The 16,026-nt window shown below is 56.4% G+C and overlaps 1 protein-coding gene across 1 annotated transcript; it reads right to left on the bottom strand.

The window, feature by feature from the left end:
* Positions 1-408: 408 nt before the first annotated feature.
* On the bottom strand, positions 409-2,113 carry SMIM32 (small integral membrane protein 32). Its single transcript, XM_058735967.1, has one exon. The coding sequence runs from the start codon at positions 1,473-1,475 to the stop codon at positions 1,164-1,166; it is 312 nt and encodes a 103-aa protein (XP_058591950.1). The 5' UTR covers positions 1,476-2,113; the 3' UTR covers positions 409-1,163.
* Positions 2,114-16,026: the final 13,913 nt, after the last annotated feature.

Here is a 16,026-nt window from a genome sequence, read left to right as displayed (position 1 = left end):
TCCCATTGCTGGACCCTCAGGCCCTTCCATCACCACATGGTGCTGGTCTACAACTGGCTCTTAGAAGGGTTCAGGTCCAAAAGGCTCTGAGAGCAAAAGAGAGGGCCAGGTGGAAGCAACTGCCCTGTAGAGAAGGTCTCCATGGAGCCTTTACAGGGAATTTTTTCTGCAGATAAGGCAGCGATTCCTTTTTTTTTTTTTTTTTTTTTGAGAGGGGCTCTGAGAAAACACTTCGCAGAACAACTACCTGATTGACGCTGAGTAAAAGCTAGAGAGGAGAAAGTATCATTAAAACTGATCTGGCTCACGGCGAAGTAGGAGGCAGATTGAGCTTGAGTGTTGCCCGCTAGCTCTGCCCTTAACCCCCTTTCCAAAGTGGCGCGACCAATGACCAGAGCGTACTCAGCACTGGGTCCAATTCGGTGAGGTTTTATTGTACAAATGTGGTCCCTAGAGATGCGGGATGCGGATCTCCGACCACAGGGTGCTGCAGGTGCGACCCTGTGCCTCTAGACTAGCTTCCCCTCCCGTGCCCACAAAGAAAACTGAACCCTTGGACCTGAGCGAGACCTACTTAAAGTCAGCATCCCCTCACTTCCCTGAGGAGACGCAGCCCCCAAAGGCCATCATTTGCAAGTCCGGCTGAGTTCACTCTCGGATTCTCGGGGGACTGGGGTCCTCGGTGGCGAGGGGTGGAAGAGGCGGTAGCAGCCGCGGGAAGACAGCCACCCGGCCAGGGAGTCTGGATTAGGCAGCCCCCCTGGCTAGTTACGCTCTCGCCGAGCCATGCTTGCCCCTCCGTTGTTCAAAGTAAGGGAGTCAGCAGGCGGTGGGGAAGGCTTCTGGGTCTGGGCTGGCGCGCCGTCTTCCAGGAAGGCACCCCGGCTAGACCCGCTGTCCGGGGAGGGGGAAGAGACTCCTCCAGGGGATCAGAACCTTGGAAGCCCGCGGCTGCTGGGATCGGGACCCTACGCAGCCCGCGAAGCCTCCGACTCCCTTTACGCCCGCCTTGCCGCTCGAGGTCGTAAAGGGTCTTTGGATCAGGGCGCCGCGTGCCCAGGGGCCGGCGACCCCCGGCGTCGGGCTCGCCCTGCCCCGCTCCTACTGGCGGCCGGGGGTGAGACCGGGACACTGAGCCGGCCGGCTCTGGGCTCACCCCGCAGCTACACCGGCCGCGACTTCCAGGGCGCGCGGGCGTCGCGCAGCGAACGGTCGTGGGGCAGCGCGGCGAAGGCCGAGTGGCGCAGCTGGCAGCCTATGAAGAGGACGACGAGCGCCACAGACAGCAGCAGCAAGAAGAAGAGCAGCAGGTAGGTGGGCAGGTCGGGCTTTGTGGCCGCGCCGTCCCGCATGCCGCGCGCCGTGGCCAGCTCCAGCGGCAAAGCGCCCTCTGCCTTGACCGTGGCCGCCAGGGCCAGCGCGCCGCCTCCAGCCGCCTCCGGGCCGGCCGTGGCGTTGAACACGTCGCCGTACATGACCCGCGAGGCCGCCGACCCCGGCCGGGCCGCCTCACTTGGTGTCGCGCGGACCAGCGCCTCCGGGCGCCTCCATGGCGCGCCCCTCCCGCCCTGCTGCGCGCACCTGACCGGGAGCCGGTGCCTTCGGGTCAGCCGGGGCCGCGCCGCTCCCTCGCCTCCGCGCTCAGCTGCCGTCCCTGCGGGTCGCAGCCGGGCGGCCCCAAGTGCGCGACCCTCGGGCTTTCCTGTGTCCTGCCGTCGCCACCCGCCGTGCCCAATCACCCGGCTTGCGGTTTTGCAGCCGCGCTCTCGGCTCCGGCCCCCAGCTCTGCTGAGCTCCGGGCTCTGGGCTCCCCCAGGCTGCAGCGGCGGCGGGAGGCGCCCGGGGAGTGCGGCCACAGCTCGGGTGCCTGCTCGGAGCCGGGACGCCAGGTGCACCGAGGGCGGGTGGCGGGGAGTCCTCCGGCGCCGCCGCGGCTGCTGCGTCTCCGGAGCAGGCGGTCCTGCAGCCGCGAGTCCCTGTTCAGATGCCCGGTGTGCGGCGAGTCTGTCCCCACTCGCTTTGGCTGCTTCGCTCCTGTCTTCAGCAGGAGACTGCGCTCCGAAGCGGCTCTGAGCGCGCTCAGGTCCCGGGCGGAGGACGGGAGGGGGGGCGGGACTGACAGCGGCTGCCCCCGGGGAGCGGCTGCCAACCAATGAGGGCGAGAGGGGACAGGCTGCGACTGCCCCGGCCCGGCCTCACATCACTTACGGCCAGAGGGACACACAGAGAGAGGGAGGGAGGAAAAACAGGGTCACAGAAAGACTGACGGGCAAAGAAACGGTTACAGACCTGTGAACAGAGACACGCGCAAAACAGACTTGTGGACAGCAGACCGACTCAGAGGCAGGGCGCGGCTGGACGTGGACACCTGCTTTCGTTCTCCTCGATATCCTCCCTCCCGGTGAGGCCGGGTGGGCGCGGAGCCCCACTGGCTGCTGGGTAGCGCAGGCAGGGCACACTGCCTCTGGGGGAGGCCCCGGGCGGTGGCAGAGGCGCTCCGAGACTAGATGGGACTGGTTGCATGGGCCCAGGCGCCTCTCTAGCTGTGCCCTGGGGGCACATGTGCCCCCCCCCCCCCACCAACTGTGAGCCAGCTCTGCTCTGGCACAGGGGGGCAGAGGAGGCTGTGATAGTGGCGATGGCCCACCTGCCCTTGCTATTCCGGGCAAAGGCTTGGTGGCCAGAACAGAAGTGAGCAGTCAGGGGGACTGAGGGGTTCTTCTGGTCCAAATTCCTCTCTTCCTTTGAGAAACTGTTCAAGCCCCCGCCCCCCCAGACTAGAATGGGAGGTATTGCCCTGGCTACGGTAGCCCCTGCACTTCTCTAGAAGCACTGGTCAGCCTGGACTGTCATCTTCCGACAGGACCAGAATTACCGGGAGGCGGGTGAGAGGCCTGGGGCATGAAGTTGTGAAGTTCTGCACCCTAGAGACCTCACCCCTCGCCGTAGTCTCAGCTCTGTTGCCTGGTCACTCTCCCGAGGTTCCCACAGGCTCAGCCAAGTTCATAACTATGTCTCTCATCCCATCAAGGGGTGCAGTGCATGGGGGAGTTTGGTGAGCACTGGCTGAGTGAACAGGGGGAAAGATGAGTGAGTTAGTCCCCCTCGCCCTCACCACCCCTCCCACCTGGCCACAGCCACAATACGAGAAACCAAGGTGTGCAAGGCCAATCTTGGCCAGAGCTCATTCCCATAAATCCCTTCTCAGCCCCGGAGAAACACCTCTGCAACCTCTTTGTCTGACATCGAAACTGTGGTCCCAAGTCCCGACCCTACACGGTGTTTAACTGCTTGCTGAGCGAGGCCTCCGGCTCTGAGTGCTTCCCTCTTAGTCGTCTGGGGGCCCCCCCCCGGGGCCAGGAGGTGGATGTGTGTGGGATGGAGGGGACAGCAGGACCCGGAAGGATGCAGCACCGCCTCATCTGCCCAGTGTTCTGAGGAGCTTCCCAGTGTCCTCCTAGGGTGTAGACGCTGAGCCCTGATGCCCGACTGATGCTTCTTGGGTCAACCCCTCATTCTCCAGATGGGAAAGCTGGCTCTGAGGGGAGCGGGGTTTACCCACGTAAGCACAGGACAGCCACCACAAGAAAGTGAGGCAGTAGCCATGCAAGTGGGCGACTCCGGTGAGGGGAGGTTTTCCCTCTCTTGGAAGGCCTGACCTATTTTGGACAGCATTTTTCTCAGGCAGCAGGGTCCCAGGGGACATTATGTGAACTCAGAACAGGCTTCCTCACTGACACTGTCAGCCATGGGGAGGGAGAGTGTGTGGGTTGAATGGAAGAGTTTTTATCCAGGTGAAGCCACTGCTGTCTTATTTCCCTGGGTCTCGGTGAGGCTTGAATTGCAGGGCTGGAGTAGTTGGGTTTGGGATTTTGCCTGGAATTTTGTCTTTGCCTCTGTACCGGGGGGTAGCAAGGCCCTGCTGTCTCTACTTCCTCTCTGCCCCACGCGTGAGATCAGGTCAGACATGAGGCGAGGGCAGGAAGTCTGGGCGGCTCAGTGGAGAGGTCCTAAGTAGAGTCTAGGGCAGGCTCCAGCCCTTTGGGCTGTAAGATGAGGGTTTATGGTAGGTGATTTCTGGTCCTGCTCTGGCAACACGCTGTGAGCATCCAGGAAGCCAGCATGGAGCAGGGGCGTCCACCAAGGGTTTGGTGTGGATGGAGCCTCTCTGCGGTACCGCTGCTCTCGATGGGGGGAGGGGAAATCCCTGAGCCTGGGGTCCCCGACACGCTCATTCCTTCCCCACAGCTGCTGCTTTTCAGCATCATATTGCATTTTGCAAGGGCTTGCAGGCTGTGAGTGGTGGGGCTGAGGCTTGAACCTGGGCAGCCAGACTTCACTTCACCACCCACGCACTTCGCCCCTACCGTGACCGCTTCCGAGGGCAGAGCGGTGCCGGTAGCTGCCATTCACGGACGTCTCCCCACAGGCCGAGCTCCGGCTTGGGCTTCGGTGTGATCTCTCTCCTCACAGGGACCTGGAAGACAGGTACTGTTGCATCCCGCCGTTTCCCTAAGGAGGAAGCTGCCACTTCTAGAAGTGACACCATGTGCCAAGGCCACACAGATGGGTCAGGATGCAAGGGAGCCGATATTCTGTAGCCTGTACTTGTCCCCTCTTAAAAAAATTTTTTTTAAACATTTATTTATTTTTGAGAGAGACAGAGACAGAGACAGAGTGTGAGCAGGGGGAGGGCAGAGAGAGAGGGAGGCACAGAATCCGAAGCAGGCTCTGGACTCTGAGCTGTCAGCACAGAGCCCGATGTGGGGCTCGAATTCACAAACCATGAGATCATGACCTGAGAGCCGAAGTCAGACATCCAAGTGACTGAGCCACCCAGGTGTCCCATCTCCTCGGTCTTAGGCTACTTCTAATGAGAAACTCAGCAAAAAAGCATGTGGTCAAACTGCCTTGCCTTTTGGTAAAGTTGGAGAAGGCATCTTGCCCTTTTTTGGGGGTCTTTTGGTCTCGAAGAGGGGAGGGCACTGTTTCTTTTCCAAAAGATGTTCAGAGCCCTGGGAGGGCAGTCACGTTCCCCCAACGTCCCCGGACAGGAAATTAAACAAGGCTGGTGCTGAGTAAATGCAGAGATGAAGTTTACACAGCTTGTTACACAAGCCAGAACGACCTTCCATTAAGGGAGCTTTGTGTACCCATACATTTAAGTCTCGGAAAAGATCATAAAGGGGATCCGAGTTGGCTTTGACAGGCAGAGGTGGCAGGGCCGGGACCCCAGAGGGACCTCTTCCCCATTACGTGGTTGCTGAGTGACACATGTGTCCGCCCCTCTGGCCTGTCTGTGGAGGGACCAAGGCAGGCGAGGCAAGGGTGCCTTTCCGGCCACGATAGAGCCATTTGGCAGCTGCTTAATGGAAACTTGGGAGCCTGGGAGCATTAGAGCCCCAGGATTTCATCAACTGTGCTGAGCGGCCTGTGGCGCTTGGGGAAGCTATTTCTGTTTCTTCTGCATGTGAAGGGAATTATTATTAAACCACTCAGCAGCACCGAGAGGCGGGGGTGAAGGTCAGGGGTGAAATGTTGCTGTCTGGGGTTTGTTGCTGCTGGGATGGTTTTTGGTGTGTGTTGTGTGCTGTGACGGCTGTGGAGTGTTCCTCCGCGAATGCTGATGATACCCTTGCTTGCAGACCTTTTCATTTGAACCATCGCCCCCTGGGCAGTGCTTTCCGTTTGTTTGTCTGTTTGTTTACAGATGGCTTTGGAAACCATGGTGCCTAGCGGATTAAGGTTGCATTTTAGAAGAACCGTTTTTTGAGAACTAAATAGCAAGTAGGCTAAGCGCAGCTCTTGAAAGGAAGCACTTTCCCAAGTGGAAAGAGGCTGGGGGACCGGTCAGGCCTGGCCCCGCGAGGGGTTGCCGTCTGGTCTGTGGGGAGGACTACTTGGGGGAAAGGACAGGGTGTGCACGTGAGGCCGGCTGCAGAGAGAACGCTCCCAGACACCCTTCTCCCAGAGAGGGGGTCTCAACCCCTGTCCTCTGATGCCGGGGGCCTGTGGGTTCTTTTGTGGGATGGCGGGATGGAGAGAGTCAGTGACAAAGATCCATAGGGCTGGCTGGGGTTGCGGCCAGGGACACCCAGAAGACGATGCCAGTCTGGATCTGCAGGTGGTGGGTGCCTCTGACTCCTGGTGGACCACATGTTGGACAAAGTCTCACTGGTTCGTGCCTTGATATCCAATAACCTGTGACCTCATCTGCTCATTTGGGTCCCTTTAGCTGAGCAGACCACAGGGACACTAAGCTTCCAGGGCCGCTGAGACCGACGGTGACCGGTTGCTGCCCCCTGGGCTGGATCACCTAGGCTTTTCTGGGAAGGACAGAGGCTTGCATGATGGCGAAGCTGCATTCTTCCTGCTGCCTGGACCCGGCCGGCCGGTGGTGTGGAGTCACAGTGGGGTCGCTGCAAGCTGAGGAACAGGCCACCATCGTGGCCAAGAATGGGAAGTAGGCCAAAGCTGTGATAGAGCCAGCATGTACCAAAAGGGGCCTCAGGGCTTGGAACAGGGCTGGTATTTGGAATCCATAGCCAGGCTCAGGGGCACCTGGGAGTCTGGCTGGGCCCTCTGGTCTTGCCCCTGTATTTCCAGGGGGAGGTAGTGCCCAGTTTGTGAGTTTATGCCGGGAAGAGATTGGGCACCAGAGCGGGTGCCTCAGGCCCAGAAGTAGAGACAGGCAGCAAGGAGACCCCTTCTCAAAGAAGGTCTGTTCGGTCCATTAAGAGGCCCCCCAGCCCACCTCTTCTGTGGCAGTGAGGGAGAACTACTTCATGGAAAGATCTGGAACTCGGTGGTGAGGCCAGGGCACAAGAATTCATTCGGGAAGAGCTGGTTCTTTTCTAGAGTTGTGTTTCCTAAGATTGAGTATGAGTACATCAGGTGAGATGCAGTATCATTTTAGATAGCACGTTGGAAAAGGGTGAATCACACGATGCAAGAATTACTCGCTCTTCATCTCCTTTAATTACTCTGCTTGTGGCAAGAAGAAAAATCTACTTGGGCCCTGTGTCAGTTCCGGTTCACCAGGAAGTACCTGGCAGAGATTAACTGGTGGAAGTGCCAGTGGTAGATTAAAGGTACAGGAGTCAGGGGTGCCTGGTGGCTCAGTCACTTGAGCGTCCGACTCTTGATCTTGCTTTAGGTCGTGATCTCATGGTTTGTGGGTTTGAGCCCCGTGTTGGGCTCTGCGCTGACGGTGTGGAGCATGCCTGGGATTTGCTGTCTCCTTGTCTGCCCCTCCCCTGCTCTTTCTCTCTCTCTCTGAGAATAAATAAACTTAAAAAAAATAAGGTACAGGAGAACCTTCTGGGGTCTCTCAGAGTGGAGAGGAGGGAGGGACCTGGCAGCGAGAGGCTGAGACTAAAACTGCCTCAGCCAGGCCAGTGGTCGCCTGTCAGGCAAGATGCATGCAGATCGGGGCAGGGCTGGGGCTCCCTGGGTGGTTAGGAGTAGAGTCATTTTTCCCCTGCCTGGGCTGGGCTGCTGGCCTGCTGCAGAGGGCTGTGGAGGCCTGGAGGCAGAGGCAGGTGCCAGGGGTCGAAGTCCCAGCAAGACTCACCTCTCCTCAGAAGCCCCCTCTCCTAGCCCTGGCCCTGGCTAACCCTTCCCCTCTCCTGGGAGGGTGAGACCCAGGCAGTCTCCGGCTGTTTACAGCCGGTTTAGACTGTGCGCCTCAGATTCAGAGTCTTCCGAGGCTGAGAGTCACGTCCTTGGGTTTTGGTCCCTGAGTCTGGGCCGAGGTCAGAGTCCAGATACCCTCCCCCCCACAGCCAGTGCCTTGTTTTTGTGGCCAGCAATGTAAGGTCCATGAGTGCCCCAGGCTGCGTGTCACGGCTAGACCTTCTCTCTCTTCTTGCTTTTGGCATTTCCATAGGGACCGCTTCGGCATGGTGGGTGTACAAGCCCCCCCCCTCCCCCCCACCAGACACTGCCATCACAGCAGCCTCCTGCCCTTCCCTGTCCTTCTGCAGCCTGTCCTCAGGGGTAGAGCAAGGTTTTGTGGGGCCCTTGTGCATCTTAGGGGCTGTCTTTGAGAATGACAGCACAAAATGAGGTTTTAAAGTATTTACTTAGAAAGAGAAACAATCAAAATAAATTACAAATTTTATTTTTTTAAATGTCTAATTTTGAGAGACTGAGAGAGACTGAGCATGAGTGGGGGAGGGGCAGAGAGAGAGAGAGAGAGAGAGAGAGAGAGAGAGAGAGGGGGAGATGCAGAGTCTGAGGCAGGCTCCAGGCTCTGAGCTGTCAGCACAGAGCCCAATGTGGCCCTTGAACTCACAGACCGAGAGATCATGACCTGAGCTGAATGAAGCTGGACGCTTAACCAACCACCCAGGTGTCCCTAAATTAGAAATTTTGAAAAGCTGACAAAGATCCAGAACAATTGTGGAAGAACAATCCGGACTGGCTTCTGGCGCCCTACGTTTCCTCAGTTCCCTTCCTTAGCTATGTTTCCTGCTACCAGCTGTTTAGGAACACCTCACCCCCACCCCTGATCCTGTACCTTCCCGTCCTGGCACGAGTGAGCCCAGAGAGCAGGTGGTGGGCGTGTTCCTGGGAATGACCAGGGTGGTAGAGGGGAGTTGAAGAGGAAGACAGTAGTCTTACCTCATAAAATGCCTTACCTTTGCAAATTTTACAAAAATGCCTGACCAGGTGAACATGAGCCGGGGCCTGCAAGCTCGAGCTTCGTTGACCTCAAGGGAGACCCACCTCCATCCGTCCTGGGTGCCCTTCCCTGCCAGCACGAGCCCAGATTATCTTCAGGTCACTGCCAGAGTCAACAGCTTACAGTGGCTCCCAATGACCTTTGTAAAGTAAAATTCATTCCCTCTTATTTTAATCCTGCTTATAAAAGTAGCGTTTGGTCGTTATGTGGAAAATACAGACCTGGGTAAAGAAGGAAATAAAAGTCATCTTGGAGGCAAACAGTAACCATTTAGAATTCTCCTCTTCTCCCACCCCCTGCTAGGAATTGGACAGGACACTGGTGGTAGAAAGTTGACACATCCAACATCAGTCAGCTCATGGACTCAAGTTATGGCCTTCCCTTCAGTCTGGGTGGTTGTTCTAGAACATTCCTGTTTTCAGCCTCCTTTATTATTTCTACACGGAGCCCTTTAGAGTTCAAATAAGGCCTGGCCGGTAGGTGCAGCGCATTTGAGGCCTTGATAAGTGAGATGCTGCCCACAGCACGTTTGAGGTGGTGGGAAGAGGTGTTTCCATTCTTGCAGACCCAGGTCTGTGAGGCTGAGCGTTCCCAAGAAGAGACAAGCTGAGGGACTGTTCTCCTTGCAACTGGTCAGGGATGCCTGATGTCTGGGGTGTGGGAAACAGGAGGGGCAGGGGGTGGCCCAAAGGAAGGACTGGTAAGGGGCATTGGACTCAACCTTCTGATGGTTCAGGTACAGCTGAGCGGATACCTGGGAGGTACATGGAGTGTTCCGGAGCACCTGTGGCCTCACGCATGGCTGAGGCCTGCAGCTGTGCAGCTGCAAGAAGCCCTGGGGCTGGGGCCCTACCTGCCTCAGGAAGGGGTGTCACCGGCTCCTGTCATCACTACGTCCTTCTCTCAGCTGCCTACAGAGTGAGGACCCTGGGCGGGCCCTGGGGAGCTGGGCCAGGTGGGGGCGCCACAGCAGGTGCGGGCTTGAGTTCTGCCTCTGGATCCCACTCCTGAGCTGAGTCCTGCATGGGCCGTGAGCCGTCAGAGGCCTGACCCCTTCCCTGCTCACCTCCTTCGGCAAAGACCAGGCCAAGCCTGCAAACCCGATCCTCCAGAGAAGGCTCTCGATGGGTCCCTGGCCGCTGGCCTGGGCCTTCTGCCCACCCTGTCTTCATGGGCACAAATTCTGAAGTCACATCTTAAGTTAATGGGAAGGTGGCAAAGGAGAGATATCCTTTTGACAACATTCAAGTTTCATGTCCCTCCCCCTACCTATACTTAAAACTATAGGGAAGGAGTTCCATTCTTGCCTAGAAAGAGGGGGGAGAATCCAAATTGACAGTATTTGGGATCATATTCCTTTCAGGGTTTGAAATTATGTTTTCTTTCTTTTCCTCAAGGATCTCATTTTGTTTTTGTTTTTTAAACAACTTGGTTTCTTTCCCATAAAACCGTGAGGGGTCCCTATAATTTTAATTCTGGATAAACTCCTCCCTACAGTCCAATTACCCCTGCTCCAAACCTGCCCCTGGCCACTTCCGTCCTGGTCTTTCCTGCACCTCTGTCATTGGGGGTACCATGTGCCCCCACAGGGGAGAGGCGGGGGCCTTCCTGGGCCAGGGCCAAGGCCGTGGGCAGGAGGGACAGAGGGTGCCGGGTAGGAGTGAGAAAGACCTACAGACCAAACAAGCAGCAACTGCTTATGAAAAGATCTGAGAAAATATCCTTTTTGCTCTGCCAGTTCTTGACAGGGAAGGAAGGACAGATATGCCCACGGCCTGATTCATGAGGAAATGTGATTATTTTAAAAAAGTCTTTAGTGAGGGAACCGACGCTGTCCTTTAAGTGGCATTTTAAAACCGAAATTGGAAACCACATTAGCATTGCCATTTTATGCTGAGGCGATAGAAATCTGACCTGCTCTTCTACTGGGTTGGGTTTTCAGGTCAGAATTTGGGATGTCTCCATCCCCACAGGCTTCCTCCGTCCTCTGGGGAGGCACGTGTGGTCCCCGCAGCCCCTTGTGGCTCGGAAAGGGGCTCCTGCCACCACCCCCTGAGGAGGCTGCCATGGGCTCGCTCTGCTGGATGAGGGAAGTGGGCTGAATGACTCCAGTCATGTGGCTCTTCTTTACGAAAGCCTTTAGGGTGCGTCTCCCCCAGAGATGGCGTGATGTGGATTTTCTCAGCATCTCAACTGGAGCCAAATAGAGAAAACAATGAGATGCTCTTGGCGGGTGGGGGGGAGGTCAAGGGCATTCTGAGATATGACCATTCACCATCCAGCCCCACCGAATTCACCCGCCGAGGCAAGAAATGTAATGGCCTACATCGCCCTTGCACAGCACCCCCTCCAAGGGGATCTGAGGGTTGTGGGGCCATGTGCTCCAGGGACTGGGTCTCAGGTTCTCCTCATGGCGTGGCTTCTCCTCGACCCCCTGCAGACCCACCGGGGGAGTTGTTTTTTTTTTTTAAAGTTTATTTATTTTGAGAGGGAGAGAGAGAGTGAGCATGGACACACACACACACACACACACACACACACAGAGAGAGAGAGAGAGAGAGAGAGAGAGAGAGAGAGAGAGAGAAAATCCCAAGCAGGCTCCACACCATCAGTGCAGAACCCGATGCGGAACTCAAACTCACGAACCATGAGATCATGGCCTGAGCTGAAATCAGGAGTCGGAGCCACCCAGGTATCCTTACCTGGGGGAGATTTTTAAATGTAAGTTCTGGCCTCAAACCCAAAGATTCAGATCCAGCTTTGGAGCTGGGAGTGTGCGTGTGCATGTGCGTGGGTGTGTGTGATATCGTCAGGCATCTCCTGACACCTATGATTCTTGCCTGCAGACGGAGACAACACTCAGCCCGACACGAGAAGCCTCAGGGAAGGGAAAACAGTGCAGGACTCAACTCACAAAGGAGTCAAATGGCTGGCTTTTGAGTTTCACGAGTCTAGACCTGGGTATAAGGTTTGGAACAAGATATCATGACTAAGGGCAGGGGTGTGCCGGCCACGTATGGTAGCTTTGGGTGAATTATAAAAAGGCGCCTTTCTCCTTGTCAGGGCAGGGCAGGTGGGAGCCTCCTGCTGTATCCTCACCACTCAGGGGCACGTGTTTGTGCAGTGCGTATACCCCTCCACCTTACACGGTAGCTCTGTGTAAAGGCAAACGTTCCCATCCTCGACGTCACAGGAGACCTTCCTGCTCTCGGCGCAGGGTGAAGTGGGAAGTTGGTTGGGAGACAAGGAGACCTCTCTGCCTTGAGGGGGGTGGCAGGAACAAGGGATAGTTTTGAGGATCAGGGTGCAGAAGGAGATAATAAATACCTTTCTTGGGTAGAGCCCCAGGGAGGCAGCTTTCAGAGTATGGATGGCTTGGCTCCCCCTGCCACACCGGGTGCAAGAAGGTGGAATAGTTTCTGCAAACCCACCTCTGTCTACCGGGAAGTGCCAAGGGCCAACAGCTAGTTTCCTCCGGCTCCAACATGGTTTGAAGACAGAAGAGCTTCTGAGCCAGTGTTCCAGGGAGGGCGCACAAGCCGTGTGGAGGCGTCGGAGGATGTCTTCTGGATGGGGGTGAAGGTCGACGCAACAGCACCTTCCAGGACTGGCCTTTAGGAAGCCGATAGGACAGCAGGTGCTTGGCAGATGCCAGCGCAGGGAAGGCTGTGTATGGGACGATCGCCCACTTACCAGCAGCCCGCAGAATTTAGCACGGTGTCAGGTGAGTGGGTGTGGGCATCCGGAGCTGAGATCTCTACCACCTCAGAGGAAGAGTGGGGTGGGCTCCTCCCAGAGACTGGCTAATGGAAAAGTAAGGTTACAGTCCTTGTCCACTCGAGCTTGTGGGCGAAGGCTGATATAAATACACGGAACAAACCACAGGCACCGCCAGTAACTATCTCTGTGCCCTGGGATTAAAGACAATTTTCATTTGCTTCTGAGTGCTGAGGTTTTGGGAAAATTTCTCCAGCGGCTCCGGTTTACTTTTGTAATGAGAATAATAATTTCTAAAAAAGAACGGTATAAAATGAAACAGTAAAAGTCATTTGCTTTTTTATTTCTCTCCCCTCTCTGAGGTCCTTGCTCCTCACGTGCTTCCCTCAGCCCCTCGGGAGCACCCTGGCTCCCCGGCCCTGCCCAGGCTGGAGGTGGGGCTGGGCCCTGGAGAGAGGAAGGGAGTGGGCCCAGTTGGGAGTCCTAGAGCCAAGAGCTCTGATTCACAATGGCACCGCCAATGATGTCACCAAGGACACTTTTCCACCCTCTCTGCACCCACTTGAGAGGACAGCCAGGGTGGAAGAGACACTCACCATTTTTGGCTTCGGAGAGGACGTCTGTCCTCCCCCACAGACCGGAGGGTCCTAGCTGGGCTCTGCTAAGCCAGAGGGTGAGTAGGCGGGGCCTTTCCACTGTCCAAACTCCCAAAATAGTGTCCTTTTTTGGAAGGTGCTTCTCTGGCCCCTCAGAGCCCTTGATCAGAGCCTCGCTCTGAACCATGAGGAGGAAAAGGCCCACATTTGGGGTCTGTGAGGGCCATTTAGAAAGAAAGGAAAAAGATAGAATGCCAGCTGGGCCCCTTTAAGGAGTCCCCACCTGGGAAGGCCAGGATGAAAATAGAACAGGAGGCAGGAAGGGGCTCGGTGAGCTGAGCGGGGGAAACACGCTGAGAATTAAGGAGCAGATTACCAGCTCCAATTATGAGCACACTTAAACAGCACATTTCCTCCAGATAAAGACCGGAAGTGGCTTTGGTTCCATCACCAAGAGAAGGAAAGGGTGAAAATAAGAAATAAGAGATGGGTCTCAAATATGATGACCTTAGTTGTGAGGTCAAAAGGAGAGGACGCCCCTACTCCCACCCCATGCCCACTCACTGTGCATCGTGGGCGCTTTGCTCCTGCACCTGTCTCCATGGGCAGGAGCCGCCCACATGGGGGATGAGCGGCCCCGCGGAGGAGGTCTGATGCCAGGGCACCCGGGAAGCCTGCTGTCCCACTTGGGCAGGTGGTCCACCTGAGCTCTGCTGTCTGACATCAGGTGAATCTGGAGACCCCAGGACAGAGTGGGCAGAGTCCCCACCCATGCCCCAGTGCAAGAATGACATCTCCTCACCTCTGGGAAACGAGACAAGACCCTGGAGAACATTACTATGCCTAACCCTTGTTAGTGTTTCCTGTCCCTTTGCTATGCCTGTTTGCCTCATAATGATGTTTATTAATGGATATGAAGCATAGGGTAGACTGGGATTGAGTTATTCACCCCGACCTTTTTTTTTTTCTTGGTGCCTCCCACGTTTTACCCTACATCTTTCCTTCGTGCCCAAATCTCAGAGAGCCTTCCAATATTGGATCAGTCCCACCTCCTTGGTGAAGACTGGAGAGTTAGTGAGAGCACTGGACCATGAATCCCTGGCCCCATTTCCATTCTTACCAGTCAAGTAACCTGATACCCATGCCATGGGGCAAAGGGCCCTCTGCGGCGTTAGTATTCAAACATGATGGACCCTTGGAGTCACCTGGGAGCATCTTGAAATACAGATTGCTAGGCCCCACTCCCAGTCTGTAGATGCACATCATTAATGAGTGTCCCAGGTAGGAGGACAGGTGTCCTCCTGAGGCAGGGAGTTCTAGAACACATGGAGAAATGCCCTGCGAGGAGCATCCTTTCTCCCCCAGGCTGCCATACTTGGAGACCCACACTTGGACACTTGGGGTCCAGCCCAAGGGCAGTCTTCCCATTCACCTGTGTTCATGGGCACCCCCCTTGCACCCAGGCCAGTTCACGGGGCTCAGGGGCTGAACTTCAGTTCCTGGTGGTTCTACTCAGTGGGATCCCTGAGCTACTTCAATTCTTTCTTTGCAAAGACGATAATGGATTCTCCTCTGCCCACTTTGCTGGGTTGTTGTTTTAATTAAAAGAGGTAAAGGATGTGACAGTGCTCTGACACCTGTAAGGCTGGAAACCTAAGGGCGTGTTATCATTGTCCGCTGGCAGTGATTCACTGACTACCCTGAGACATCACCTCTGTGTTGTCCACCGCTTTTATTAAAATCTCACCAATCCACTTAACTGTTGCTGGACTCACCTCCTTTCTTTCCAGGGAGCCTGCAGCCTGCCCAGCGCCCCCAGAGTCCACAGCATCCTTTGGGCGCCCCACATGCTGCCACCCATGAGCGGAGGGGAGGGCTGCCCTGACCGGGGTCATCCTTCCAGAAGAAGGCCAGCACTGTTTTGGGGGTATCTACTGGTGGACAGAGACAGGGTTTCTTTCTGTCGATCTAAGTCATTGGGAACCCCGATTGTGCCTTTATTATGAACACCAGCTGACTTGCATTCCTAGGCGCTGTTAATTGAGGTCCTTGGAGTTAAGTCACCTTCTTGGGGTGAGTGGGTGAGGTTCCTTTCCTGTGGCTGGGCTGGGCGTGATGTGCAAAGTTCCTGGGCTCCCCTTCAGTCCCTTTGTTTATCTCCCGCTTGGGTAATATAGTACCTCCAAACTTTACTTGCCATGATTCCTTGGTTGACAGGCTTCAGCTGGGCAGCTCTTCTCCGCCCAGCTGAGTCTCTCTTGTGGCTGCATCGGCTGGGAGCGTGGCTAGACTGCAAAGCACTCTAGCGAGCCAAGGTTTCTCTCCACGTGGCCTCTCAACATTCGGTAGCCCAGCCCTTTCGGGACACAGCTAGGCTTCCTCGAGATGAGCTCTAGTGGGCACGTGCTAATCAAGCCTCTGCTAGCACTATGCTGGCTAGTGTCCCGTTGGCTCACGCTGGTCACATGACCGAGCCAGTGTGGATGTGGGTGGGGAATAAGCAAGGGCCCGAGGACCAGGAGGCCCGTTTCGTGGGGGCCACTGAGGTTTTAATTCATTTTCCTTGCTTTCTTGGAAAGTCACCCAAACACTTCGTAGACCAGGAGAAGCAGCCAGGCCAGGCCCTTGTGCCCCCTTGCTCTCTTTGTGCTGGCACCCCATGCAGCTGGCCCTGCCGTTTCCTGGGCTGGGAGGCCGGTGGTGTGACTTGGGGAGCTTCCCTGGACCCAGGCTCCTCTGCTCCGTGCTGATGGTGGTTTCTGCCCTTGGGTGTTGGAGGAGACTCCGAGGCCTGGCAGGTAGGTAGTTGCTCTCTTCTTTCCTCTCTGCTGCCTCTTTGACATCGGTTCCAGCCGCCTCTTTCTGGCGGTGGCCTCCAGAGAGCCCCGTGGAGTCCCTGCACAGGGCCCCCCGGGGGCTTCATCTTCATGGAGCCGCAGACATGCCCCCCTCCTTGTCTGCTCCAGGATTACCTGAAGGCAGTGCGCCTCCCTGTGGTGGCCTGCAGGGCTCTGCCCTGTCACCCTG

Source organism: Neofelis nebulosa, chromosome 1 (assembly GCF_028018385.1).
Source record: "Neofelis nebulosa isolate mNeoNeb1 chromosome 1, mNeoNeb1.pri, whole genome shotgun sequence".
NCBI classification, from domain to species: domain Eukaryota; kingdom Metazoa; phylum Chordata; class Mammalia; order Carnivora; family Felidae; genus Neofelis; species Neofelis nebulosa.
The sequence above is the reverse complement of the archived record's forward strand: the minus strand, read 5'-3'. Positions and strand labels throughout refer to the sequence as shown.